The sequence below is a fragment of the Rhincodon typus genome, chromosome 9 (assembly GCF_021869965.1).
Source record: "Rhincodon typus isolate 14 chromosome 9, sRhiTyp1.1, whole genome shotgun sequence".
Lineage (NCBI taxonomy): Eukaryota > Metazoa > Chordata > Chondrichthyes > Orectolobiformes > Rhincodontidae > Rhincodon > Rhincodon typus.
The window spans coordinates 67,257,369-67,270,769 of NC_063340.1; the positions used below are offsets into that span (position 1 = coordinate 67,257,369).

The window sequence follows — 13,401 nt, forward strand, 5'->3', positions numbered from 1 at the left end:
GTTCGGGAGCCAGTTAATACTGTGTATGGATATAACTGATCAAGTTAACATTTACATTTGGGGCTGTGCAGGTGCTTGCATTGCAATTAAATATTCCACCAATCAGTGTTTAATGTTGTTTTAGCAGAAAAATGATTATTTAATCGGACCCCATCTGTAGCTATGTCAATATTGACTGTTAAGATTTGTTTTTAAATTTACCTAGCAGTTACAATAACATGCTCTAGTGAAGCACAAATATTTTTGCTTAATTTTTTTGATATTTGGTCATTCAGTTATTTTAAATGATTGCAAATATGATTCAAACTCTGACATGATTGCATTCTTTATTTTCTGTAGCAATATGAAACATTACTGACAAAATATATCAATTAAGTCTTTCTTCAACCTTTTTCAATCTTTCAAATCACATCAATCGCAAACACATACGTTGTACACGCATGGATATTTGTATTGTATATGCTGCCACCTAATGAATTTTGTGCTTGGTAGCATTCTTGCAAAATCAACTCAGTCTTCTGCAGAACAGGCTCTGAATAACCTAGGCCAGAGATGTGTACTAATGAAGTTGAAAAGCTGTTCTGGTTAACTGAACGACAAATAGATTATTAGCAGACCAAACTCGGAGTGAAACATCTCTGCCACAAATGTGAGTAAGGAAGTTTTAGAGTGCTCTGAAATAGAAATGGGAATCAACTTAAAAAAGAACTGAAGAAAAGGCCAAGGGTAACTTCTTTGGAATCACCCAGTGTGATGGTGTGGATGATAAAAGAGCCATTGCTTGAGATGCTCTGGCTTTATTCAAATAACACCAATTGTGTGTCATCCCATTGAGAGATGTTGGAGGTGAATGGATTATCTACTGTATCAAAAGACTGCAGAGAGATCAAGGACTGATGATAGATCATGGTTACAACTGTAGAGGCAATAAATTGCAATCGTTCTTGTCCAAGGTAATGGATATACAAAGGAGAATCAAAGGGTGACAAAGATAGCAATGTATTTGAGATTTTGAGGAGAATGGGGTCTTAGCAAAGGACTGCTAGTGTGCAAAAATAGACAGCTGTAGTGGAGAATCTTTTAAAAATGACCTAACGGGGATTAATCCCAGCAAAGTAACATCTTATAATTTTGAATGCCAAACTTTTTTTTAAAGAATTCCCTTAACAGGGTGAGACGACGTTAGATCTTTAGGAGAATGACGAGGAATGAGAAAGCTGGGTGATTTTTCTTTCTGCTACATAGCCCTGGGGCATTTAGTTCAACTGTACATGCTCCAGATGACATAAGTTTACTCAACGTATGTTTGGAACTACCTGGCAAATTTTATAGGTCAGGAATTATACAAAATGGTAGCAATGATGGTTTACCCACTGTCACTTTCCTTTAAAGTGAAAACATACTATGCTTGTTGTATTAGATTATATACCTAGGATTCAAAAGATTGTAGAAAATAGTTAAGGCTTTCTTTTCTTAAAAGAGCTATAAATGGCTGTACAGTTATTGTAAATGCACTTGAAAATGTAACCTTTTAATTAATGAACAAAATTTTGCCTTTATAAATATATCTTTCATAGTTTTATGCTCTAGTGTGTTGGCTGCATTAAAGCACCATACCTTTCAAACATTATTGAATGCCAAGCATTCCAATTTAATTTTAGGACAGGAACACAGATTGGAAATGTGTAACTTATTCTCATTTGCATTTCAGAGGATTAAGAAACAAATTTAACATGAATAAAGAGTACCCCTGCTTTGCATTTATTAAGTAAGGGTTCTGTCTCATGGGTATTAAAGATTTTTGTTTCAAGTGCATATTTACAAAGGACTTTGAAGGATATGAATTTGCACTTTCTTCTGTTTTGCTGCGACACAGCATTGCTATCAAACTTTACATTTGGTCAAATTCAAAATTTATTTGCCTAAAATAGAATGGAACAACTATGTGGTATCTGGAAATATGATAACAGGTATAAACATGAGCAGTTTGAGCTCAACTGTTTAGTGTCTTAGAGTTCTACAGCACAATAAAAGGCCTGTCTGTGCCAGTTAAAAACCTAACTCTTTTAATTCCATTTTCCAGCATTTGCCCCATAGCCTTGTATGCATTGGCATTGCAAGTTTACATCTAAATACTACTAAAATGCTATGAGGGTTTCTGCTGCTACCATCATTACAAGCAGTGAGTTTCAGATTCCCACCAACCTCCGGGTTGAAACATTTCTGTTCACATTCCCTCTCAACCTCCTATCCCTTATTTAAATCTTTGGCCCCTGGTCATTGAACACTCTGTAAAAGGAAACTATTCCTTAATATGTATGCTGTCTATGCCATCATAATTTTATATGTCTCAATCATGACCCCCTATGTCATCTCTGCTCCGCAGGAAAAGAACCCATCTGTCCAAAACTGAAACTCACCAGCCAGCCAACCATCCTGGTAAATTTCCTCAGCACCTTCTCCAATGCAATCACATCTCTCCAATAACTGCACACTAGCTGGGCCTATCCAACGTTTTTACGCAGTTGTAGCATAACCTTCCTGCTCCCAGATTCTGCCCTAGCTAATAAAAACAAGTATCCCATATACCACCTTAACTACTTTATCGCCCTGTCCCACAACCTTAAAGGACTGGTGAATGTGCACACCAAGGTCCTGCTGTTCATCATGTATTCTCTTGCCATGTTTATCCTGCCCAAGTGCACCATCTAACATTTACGAGATTGATCAGTAGCAAACTGAATTCAACCTTTCCAACCTGCCTACTGATAAAATCCAGTAATATAAGGCTTTCTTCTAATTTTGCCACCTCACCAGCTTCTGTATCATCTGCAGACTGTGATCAGCCCTCCTGCATTCAAATCTAATAAACATATATATACACCACAAACAGCAAAGGCACCAACGCTGATCTCTGTGGAATCATGCTTCCCTGGACATGAGCTTTCAATCACAAAACCACTCCATGACCGTTACTTTCTGCTTCCTGCCACTGAACCAATTCTGGATCCAATTAGCCAAATTTCTTTGGACCTCATGGGCTGTACACTATCGGTGTCCTTTGTGGGATCGTATCAAAAGCCCAATTGAAGTCCACATAGACTACGTCAAATGCATTGTCCTCCTCTGCACACCTAGTCACCTGGTTGACAAAAGTCCACAACATAAACCTGCAATCTACTGACAGACTAACAAATAACTAATATTGTAAAGCTGCTGCTGAGCCAACTGGAAATAATTTTTTAAAAGCTATTTTAAATAATAGATTATAGGAATGGCAGAGCATGATCAAATCTGTACAATCCTAGTCCATGCTGTGTAGTAGTTGCTAATCCTGTCCTTTACCTATTTGTTACTGTCATTGTACATCCTCCTAATTTGTACCATAAATGTCTTATTCATGTTGCTACTAATTTTCCCATAATACATGTCCAAAAGCACAAATAGGTTTAAAGGCAAACTTTTTTATTATTTTGATGATAAAACCCTACTATAATTTTGATTTTGATCCAATACTTCGTGAAATCTGAAATGTTGTGGAAGATGTAATTGAACATTTTGTTTCAGAGAACTTTTTTTCAAAGCTATTTGGCAGTTCTTCATGGTTCTCCGTGGTGTCTATTGAGATAAATTTAATTAAAATATAGTTCTTTATGTTTTGCTGCCCTCTGCAGGTCTGAGGATATTGATTTTCTTGCCAAGGTAAGTGCCAGGAAATAAATAAATTCACTTGACTGCATGACCTACCAGAAGTGTGAACGTAAATTTCTTACTTTAATCTTTCAATTATGTTAGAATGTTCAAGGCATAAAACTCTAAATTTTCTGTGTTTAAAATTTCTTCCATCTTTTGTTAAATCATTTATTTACTGCTATGTAGAAATGTTGAATTTATATGAATACTTAACCTTCTGTCAAAATTCTTAGCAATTAATTTAAAACTGACGTGCATTGAAAGGTTACTGTGAGCATTAATATGTTTAAAAAACATATCCGGTGCCTTAGTATCAGGATGGCTAAATGCAATTTTGTGGTAAAAACATGTCTATCATTGGAAGATATTCTCATTTTGTTCAGTTTTACTTCTGAAAGAAAGTCAGCTATTGAGCAGACACTGTCCTGTCCAGCATTTTACAGATGAAATGCCACAATACAGTGTTGATTAATACCTTTGTAGAAAAGTGCTTTGTTATTTAGAAAATACAATTTCAAACACTGCTTATTCTTCCGTACTTTTTCCACCTACAATATATTATTATTTTGGGTTTTTTTTCAGATAACAGAATTGTTGTACAAAGATGAGCGTTATTGCCAGAATTCTCCAGGATCGACTGGTAGTGTTTCAATTTCCTTGATTGTAACTTGCCCACAAATCTGTTCTATCTAATGATGGGGCTCGAAGGATTACAGGAGTACACTGATTGCTTTTTTTTTTAAAGTGAAATTTTTAAAAGTGTGTGGTCAGAAAACCTTTCAGTATCTTTTTGTTCCATGTTAGTTTTTTATTAATCAAAAACTTAAGATGCTTTTATATTTGTAGCTTTTGATAGTCTTGATTTCAAATAGTAAATCCATCAATTTCTTGAGAAGCAACATGCTTGTGCCAGATGTTGATGTTGCAGTTATGATATTGGAAGTATGTTGTTGTACACCCATGAGACTTTTACATTTGACTTCTATTTAGCTTTCTTCATTCTAGTTGTTTGCTGTACATGCTGCTAAGCAGCACTATCCACATGCCTCATTGATTGTTGCCGTCTCAGATACAGAATCCTGAGCTGTGACAAATGATTTGTAGTATATTAGTCTTGATAATGCAACAATCTCAATAATTTGTAGCATGATTATCTTGTTTTTCTTCCCTCTTTCTTACAGAAGCTGTTGGCTATTTTCTTTATAACTTGATTGACAGCATGAGTGACTCTGAGGTGCAGGCCAAGGAGGAGCATTTGAGACAATACTTCCATCAGTTGAACAAGATGGTACAATTTCATTTTAGCTGCATAATGCATGTCATGTATGACATGTATCTATTATACTTAAAACTGCTGCTTTTAAGTACGTGAAGATCTCATTTAATGACATGGCTAGAGTTGAAGAAGCAAATTACGTTTGAAATAATTCCGTTACAGAATTTCCAGATACTTCCTTCAGTAACATTAATTTTAAATGTGTTTTTTTTTCAGGGCATAGTAATTCCAGCAAATATCTACAGAGGAATTCGAAATTTGTTGGACGCTTATCACATCCCTGAGTTAATTAAGGTGATTTGCATTTGTCCTTTCCTTTTGTTTTTTCACAGATATTTTTCTGCATGGAATTAATGTGTTATTTTGTACTACTAGTGTGATGTTTAAAGTAATGTGTGTTTCCAAACTTTCATTTTGTAGAGAATTAGGAAATGATGGCTGTGTAGGCCACCCTGGTAAGATTGGTCACTGAACCATGTTAGTAAGGAAGACTCTACTTGAAAGAGAACTCAGTCATCACTTAATGTCATAGGTTACTATAGCCTGGGAAGAGGCTGTTTGGCCCATCTTGTCCGTGTCAGTCATTAAGTGCCTATCTACTGTAGTCCCACTATTTTCACCACTTGGTCTGTTGTCCTGGATGGTATGGCATTTCAAGTGTTCATTGGAATACTATTAAAATTTTGTGATGGTTCCTGCCTCTATTGCTAATTTAGGCAGAGAGTTCTACTTAGACACAACTCTGTGGGTGGGAAAATTCTTCTAAAACTCTTGCCCCGTACTTTAGTAAAAGCTTCTTCCTATCTGCCCTATTTATGCCACCTCCCCTCCGCATTCCATGCTCTAAGGAAAATATTCCAGCCTACCTAATCTTTATTCATAGCAGAAATAACTCCGCCAACATCTTGATGAATCTCTCTGCACTTTCTGAAGTGCAGTTTCTGAAGTGCAATTTGTGTGGCAACCAGAACAGCACACAGTGCTCCAGCTGTGATCTAACTGATGTCACTCCAGGTTCCAAGCTCTCGGATGTTATGCAGTAAACACAGGTGGGTGAATGATTTAAAAAAAATAGATTCCACAATCCCTAAACACGATTACTTTTTAAGACTGAAGGCATGGAAATAGGTAACAGAGGTTTTCTGACACCTTTAAATCCACAGACATTGCACTATCTTTAAGGTGAAGCAAGAAAATGGAAATAACCCAGTTGTTGCATTTTAATCATCACAGAATCCACTTGGCCTGTGCTGTTGCACAGAATAGGTTCCCCTATTACTTCTGTTTTGCAGAATGAGTTTCATACATTTGACATGGGTCCATCTTGAAAGGCACTCAGCTGGTGTAAATAATGTAATACTGTTTTTTTTTTGTATACAGAACAAATCAGGCCTAGCACAGTGGCTCTTAAATCCCAAATCAACCTAACCTGACAACAGAGAAGGTTATTAAACCATCTAAACTAATGCCTATGTCTCTCTGCATTTATAACGTTAAATGTCTTGACCTGACTGTGTAATTAGACCTGACGTAGTAACATTTTTTTCAGTGATGAGATCTTTGATAGTACTCCTGATGATGATGATGTGCTTACTCTATGTTTAGTATACTATATTGGCCAGATATGTTGTAGATCAGAGCATTACATAGTACTGAAAGCACATGGAAGAACTATGTGTCATCTAAAACCCAACAATGTTTTGAGTACATATTCTGAAGTTGAGGATTTTTAAGATGCCTTTGCCTGCATCGCATGTATTCAATATCCAATCAGCATTGACTCAAACAACTCCAGATCAATAACTGGACCACTTCAACATGCTGTTTTTGTGTTTCCTGTTTGAATGTGAGAAAATGAAACTATAAGAGTGTAATGCCTGAAAAATGAGATTTTTCTTGGATTACATTTGATTTGTGGATTTTATTTGTTGAGGAGCAGCAGGTGAAATGGTGATGAACGTGTGAAATTACATTACGGGCTTCTGAAGCAATTTCTTCCTTTGCCGTTCTGTTACAGGAATATGTCCACAGACAAAGATACCTGAACGTTTTAAAAAAAATTAATCCAATTGTTTATCTGTTTTATTTTTTGATACTTTGTGTTCCAGCACTTTCTCACCCATGCCCCAATCAAATCTCCAACGCCTGCCCACTCCCCGGGAAAAGTGAATGAAAAGTGTTGATTGCTTCATTTTCTAAGTCCAGCAATTGTTATTTTTCAGGATGTCATTGTTTTAGTGGACGAACAGGATAAGTTGTCTGCTGCTGACCTGCCAAAAGTGAGTACAAAGTTCAGATTGTGGAGCTGGAGGAACACGGCAGGCCAGGTACCATCAGAGAAACAGGAAAGTTGCCATTTCGGGTCAGGACCCTTCTTCAGAAAAAAACTTTCCTGTTCCTCTGCTGCCTGGCCTGTTGTTCCTCCAGCACCACACTATTATGTCTGACTCCAGCATCTGCAGTTCTTGCTATCACAAAGTTCAGATTGAAGCTTTGAAAAGATATTTTCAGTTGAAAACTGAAACCTGGCCTAATTAAAAACACTCAGCCCAATGTAACAGTGAAGCAAATTTATTCATGCAAACTGCAGTCTTACTGAAGTAGATGATTAACCAGTCTTAAAAGCCTTGTGATATCTTACTTTCATCTGGCTGGGTATATTCAACTAAGTATTTATCTCTGCATTTACATGTGTTTTCATTATCTTTCACCTCCGTCTGCTGTGATCGCTGAATCTCTTGTCAAATTTATGCCAGAGGTGTTTAATAGACAGCAACAAAAAAACTGAAGTGTGTAGAGGTGTAACAGTCTATGCTTGAAACCAGAAATGCAACAAATTTTTTTTTTAAAATCAGGAACTGAACAAAGTGGAATAACTTGCACATAAAATGTTGGGTATCTTGATAGATTTCGGAGAATATACATTATCACTGTAGTAGGATGTCTTCTGTTCCAAAGCAAGCAATCTTTAATTTGCTAGATGGAGCAAAGGTGTAATTAGATACATATTTTTGTTTCTTGGCCCATTAAGTTAAAATCCAAATATTAGAGTGACAAGAGAGTTTACATATTACAAGAGCAACTGAGATTTAGATTGCACCTTTACCATAATAAGAATCCCAAGGTGCTCTGTGGGAGCATTATCAAACAAACTATGATGCTTAGTCACATCAGGTAGGTCAAATATCAAAGATCAATTAGTTACAATTTAGTTTCTTTCAAGAACGAAAGCAAAATGGACAGGTGAAGGAGAGGCTTTTCCCAAGCTATGGACCTAGGCAACCGAAGGTGCAGCCACTATATAAACAATTGAGTTCGGAGCAGAAGTAGGCCATTTGGCCCCTTGTGTTCACTTGGCCATTTAATAAATTTTGCTGCCTTAAGAATATTCAAAGACATTGCTTCCACTGGGTTTTGAGGAAGAGAGTTCCAAACATATGTAACTCTGAGAGAAAAGAATTTTGCCTCATCTGTCTCAAATAGTGGACCCCTTTATTTTTAAACATGTTTAAATGCAAATTAGGAGCAGGAGAAAGCCATTCAGCCCCTTGAACGTGCTCTGACATTCAGTAAGATCATGTTTTTTTTTAATTGACAGGATAGGAGCGTCATTAAGTAAGCCAGCATTTAGTGCCCTTAAGAAGTTGGTGGTGAGCTGCCTTGAACGATTGCAGTCCATTAGTTGTAGGTAAAGCCACAATGCCATTAGGGATGAAGTTCGAGGATTTTGATACAGTAACGCTGAAGGATTGATGTGGAGGTGCTGGTATTGGACTGGGGTGGATTAGATCAGAAATCACGCAACACCAGGTTACAGTCCAATAGGTTTATTTGAAAAAAAAACCTGTTGGACTATAACCTGGTGTTGTGTGATTTCTAACTGAAGGGATGGCAATATATCTACAAGTCAAGATGGTGTGTGGGGTGGGGAGACACTTGAAGGTGGTGGTGTTCCCATGTCCCTGTTACCTATTGTCCTTCTGGATGGTAGAGGTCATTGGTTTGAGAAGTAAGAGTTTAAGGAGTGTTGGTGAATTTCTGCAGTGCATCCTGTAGGTAGTACGGACCGCTGCTACTGAACACCTGGTGGTGAAGACAATAAATGATTGTGGGTGTGTTGCGAATCAAGCAGGCTCTTTTATCCTGGATGGCATCAAACTATTCGAGTGTTGAGCTGTACATATTCTATTACATTCTTGACTTGTGCCTTGTTGCTCGTGAACAGGCTTTGGGGAATCAGGTAGATGAGGTACTGGTTAATCTGAAGATTTGAAGTTACATTCTACCTGATGACTTCTCACTCTCATACTTAACAAGAATTTCCCTACCTGTGCCTTAAAAATAAAATTCAGGCTTCCACTGTCTTTTCAGGAAGAGTGTTCCAAAGAACTTTGGTAACCCCTTTGTCTAAATTTTCCTACAACAGCAATCAGCCTGTCCACATCCACGCTGTCAAGACCCCTTAGGATCCTATTAATCAAGTCACCTCTTACCTTTCTGAATGCCAGTATATACAATGCTGGTCTGTCTAGCATTTCCTCATAAGACAATTGGCCATTCCACATAATAGTGTGGCAAACCTACTCTGAATTCTGATGAATTTAAATATTTCCTTGAATAAGGAGACTGATACTGTACACCTTTTCAGATGTGGCCTCACAGAGAGGTATAAGCTCCTATTTTGGTATAACCTAATGACCAGTTTTTGTGTCATCAGCAAATTTAGTCACTATACTGCTAATTCCTTCTTCAAAGTCATTTGAGGTCCCAGCACTGATCACTATGGCTTACTGCTTGTTACAGTTCGCCAGCCAAAATTAGCCATTTATGTTGCATTTCTGTTTTTTGACGGGCACAATATCCTTCATCCATGCCAATATATTAGCACCTACACCATGAGCTATTGTTTTCTGCAATAACCTTTGATGTGGCACCTTATCGAATGCCTTCCAGAAATCTACACACAACACATCCACAGATTCCCCTTTATCCACAGCACGTTATTTATTTGAAGAGCTTCAATAAATTGGCTTCCCTTTCAGAAAAACATGTTGATTGCCAGATTACCTTTTCCAATGTTTCTAAATGCCCTCTTGTAATATCTTCAATAATAGCTTCCAACGTTTTTCCCCTTACTGATGTTAATAATTTTCTACTTTTTGTCCCTGTTCCTTTTGAGTAAAAGCTATTGCTATCTTCCAATGTAATGGCACTTTTTGCAGATCTGGAAAATATTAGAAAATTAAAAGCAATGCTTTAACTGTCTCACTTTCCATTTCTTCAAAAACGCTTCAATGAAGTCCATTGCAAAATGAGAACTTTTCAAACCATAGCTCAAATAATTTGTTCAGTCTTATTTTCCTGTCTACTGTAATTTTCTTGAGCTCCTCTCTGTCTCTTCCATTTCCTGATTTACAGCAGTTTCCAGGATGTTGCTGGTAGGTAAAGTCCTCGTAGGACCACAGGGTGGCGCTCTCATGAGAGAGAAACAACTGGTGGTAGTTTAACCTGAGGGTTGCCACATATGGGGAGGGGCCAGATTGTGAAGTTAGGGTCTTCCTGGTGACCTCCTCTGGTACGGGAGTTGAACCTATACTGTTGGCATCACTGTGTGTCACAGACCAGCCATTCCGTCAATTGAGCTAACCTCTATGAAGACTGATGCAAGATTCCTATTCAAGTCATGCGCTAACTCCTTTATTTCCCTTAATGTTTACCCAAATTCATTTTTTAAACACTTTATAAACAACAAAATATATTTAGAAACCCTTGCTTGCTTGCTTCTATATTTCTAGATAGCTTTCTTTCATGCTCTAATTTTTCCCTGATTTGTATTTTAATTATCCTTTGCCGATCTTTTATATTCTGTTCAATCTTCTGGCCTGCTGTTTGTCTTTGCATAATTATATGCTTTACGCTTATGTTTGATATACAATTTTTAACATTTTTTATGTTAACTGTGGATAGAGAGTTACATCCCACCTGTTTGGAATGTGCCTATTCTGAAATATTCCTTTAAGTGCCTGCCACTGCATGTTTGTTGTCAATCTTTTAAACTAATTTGAGCTTTCATTTTCGCTAACTCCCCTTTTATGTCGACTGAAAACAGACAATGCTGGAGTTCAGTGGGTCAGGCATCTATGGATAGACAGTGAGCTAATGTTTTGAGTCTAGATTACTCTTGATTTGAGTCATCTGGACTCAACAGTAGCTTGTTCTCTCTCTGAATGCTGCCTGACCTGCTGTGATCTCTTGTGTTTTGGCTTTCAGCATAGATTCCAGCATCTGCACTAATTTGCTCCTACTTTTTATGTTGTAGTAATAGCCCTTAGTTAGCTTTAAAGAACTGGTCTTGGACCCACTCTTCTCTTCCTCAAACTAAATGTAAAATTCAGTCATATTACGATCGTTACACCCAGGTGCACCTTCACTGTGAGGTTATTCATGAATTCCTTCTCATTGCATAATACCAGGTCTAGCATAGCCTGCTGTCTGGTTGCAACCAGAATGTGCTGTGTTTAAAAAAAAAAAAGCTATCCTGAAGACATTCTGTGACCTCATCTAGGCTACCTTTATCTAATCTATTTTTAGCTCCATATGTAGATTAAGATCCCCTCATGCTTATTGAAATATCCTTCTGACAAATTCCTGTTATTTTTTCCTTTTTACTCTGTCCTACTGTGTGGTTACTGTTCGGGAGCCTGTACAACGCTCCCACAAGTGATTTCTTGCCTTTCATTTCTCATCAACATGATTTCTCATCAATCAACATGATTCTACATCTTTGTTTTGTGAACTTGGCCATCCCCCAATATGGTATTAATATTCATTAACAAAAAGCCATCATTCCACTTTTTCCTAGCCTCCTGTTCTTCCTAAATGTCCTGTGTGCTTCAGCATTTAGGTCCCAATTCGTGTCATCTGCAGCCATCTCTAATAACTATTCAGTTGTACTTATTTAATTCTATTAGAGCTATTAGTTCATATGTTTTATTTCTAATGCTTCATGCATTCAGATACAGAGCATTTAGTTATATATTTTTATTATTTTTGAAATCTTTTTCTAAGTTGATTTACTCTTAAATTTATACTCTATCTCTTTCTGTTATGGTATGTTTATCAATTTTCATATTAATACCTTTCTCTAACTACTGTTATCGACTCTTTAATTTCACAAATCCTTCTAATTTTGATATTTACTTTAAAATCTCTCTACTTCCCCTAGTTTGTAGTTTGCTAGGACCCTAGTCCCAGCATAGTCAGATATGGACTGTCTGAATGGTACTGATACCACTTTCTCCAGTACTGGTGGCAGTGTCCACAGACCTGAATCCACTTGTCTCACAAAGGTCTTTGAGCCAATAATGCAACAGTTGAAATTGAGGTGCTTAAGTTGCCAGAGTGGGAATACAGATATCTTGGAGTATTGTTGAGGACTGGAAGAAATTACAAAGTTGAGAAGGATGTAATGACAGAAAGATTATGAAGCAATGATGAGAATTTTAAATCAAGACTTTGCTTGACCAGGAACCAATGTTAGTCAGCAATCGTGGGAGTACAATTGAATGAGACTCGATGCAAGTCTTAAAAAATAGGCAGTGGAATTGTAGGTTCTTTTTTGTTTAGAGAGTGGAATTTGCTACACTACCCTAGAGTGTTTTGTAGTACAGGCAGTCCCTGGTTTGCAAATCGATTGTGTTTTTGAGTCCATTTGCCAGTCAATTTGTATGCAGTTTGGAACACAATAAAAGACCATACAAAATAGCCATTTGTGAGCACAAGAAAATATATTTCAAATTATGCGTCAGACATTGGTAAATCTTGGAAGCCCTATAGTTAAATTTTGAGATATTGAATTCATGACAAACAGTTTGGGCAGCAAAAGAGCTGAGAGTTAACACAGACCAGAGGACCATAGGCTTCTCTCTCCTCAGAGGGGTGACTGGTGGTGAGTTTAACTGAGGTTCACCATGCCTCAGGTGAAGGGTGAAGTTGTGAATGTGTGGCCTTTGTGGTGACCTTCATTGGTATGAGAATTTAACCTGTGCTTTTGAGATCACTCTGCATCCCCATCTAGCCAACTGAGCTAATCAACCCCTTAAGAGCTAAGGGCCAGGTTGACATTGTGCGGCCGCTATAGCTCTGAGGGATCCAGTTGCAGCATGCTCGCTTAAGGATGTGTAAATAACTTGCAGTTACAGAGCAAACTATCATTTTATTTGTGAAGTAAACCTATTTGTGATTTTTCAAGTAAATTGAGTCTATCCTATTTATCAGTCCAGTATGAAGGTGGCAATTATATGTTAAGGAATGAATATGATAGGAAAGACTGTTGTAATAGTTGCATGAGTATGAGATAAGATCATCTCGTATTCAAATGAGGCATTAAAATCATAATTCTGAAATCTCACTGTACAAGTGAGAGAAATAGT

At 37.3% G+C, this 13,401-nt stretch overlaps 1 protein-coding gene across 1 annotated transcript in view; it reads left to right on the top strand.

The window, feature by feature from the left end:
* Nucleotides 1–13,401, top strand: part of lrpprc (leucine-rich pentatricopeptide repeat containing) — a 131,814-nt gene that overhangs the window by 56,682 nt on the left and 61,731 nt on the right. Inside the window, exons 15-19 of the mRNA XM_048601116.1 lie at nucleotides 3,675–3,702; nucleotides 4,276–4,333; nucleotides 4,875–4,981; nucleotides 5,186–5,263; nucleotides 7,192–7,248. Coding sequence (XP_048457073.1) covers nucleotides 3,675–3,702; nucleotides 4,276–4,333; nucleotides 4,875–4,981; nucleotides 5,186–5,263; nucleotides 7,192–7,248 — 328 coding nt within the window. The remainder of the gene's footprint in view (nucleotides 1–3,674; nucleotides 3,703–4,275; nucleotides 4,334–4,874; nucleotides 4,982–5,185; nucleotides 5,264–7,191; nucleotides 7,249–13,401) is intronic.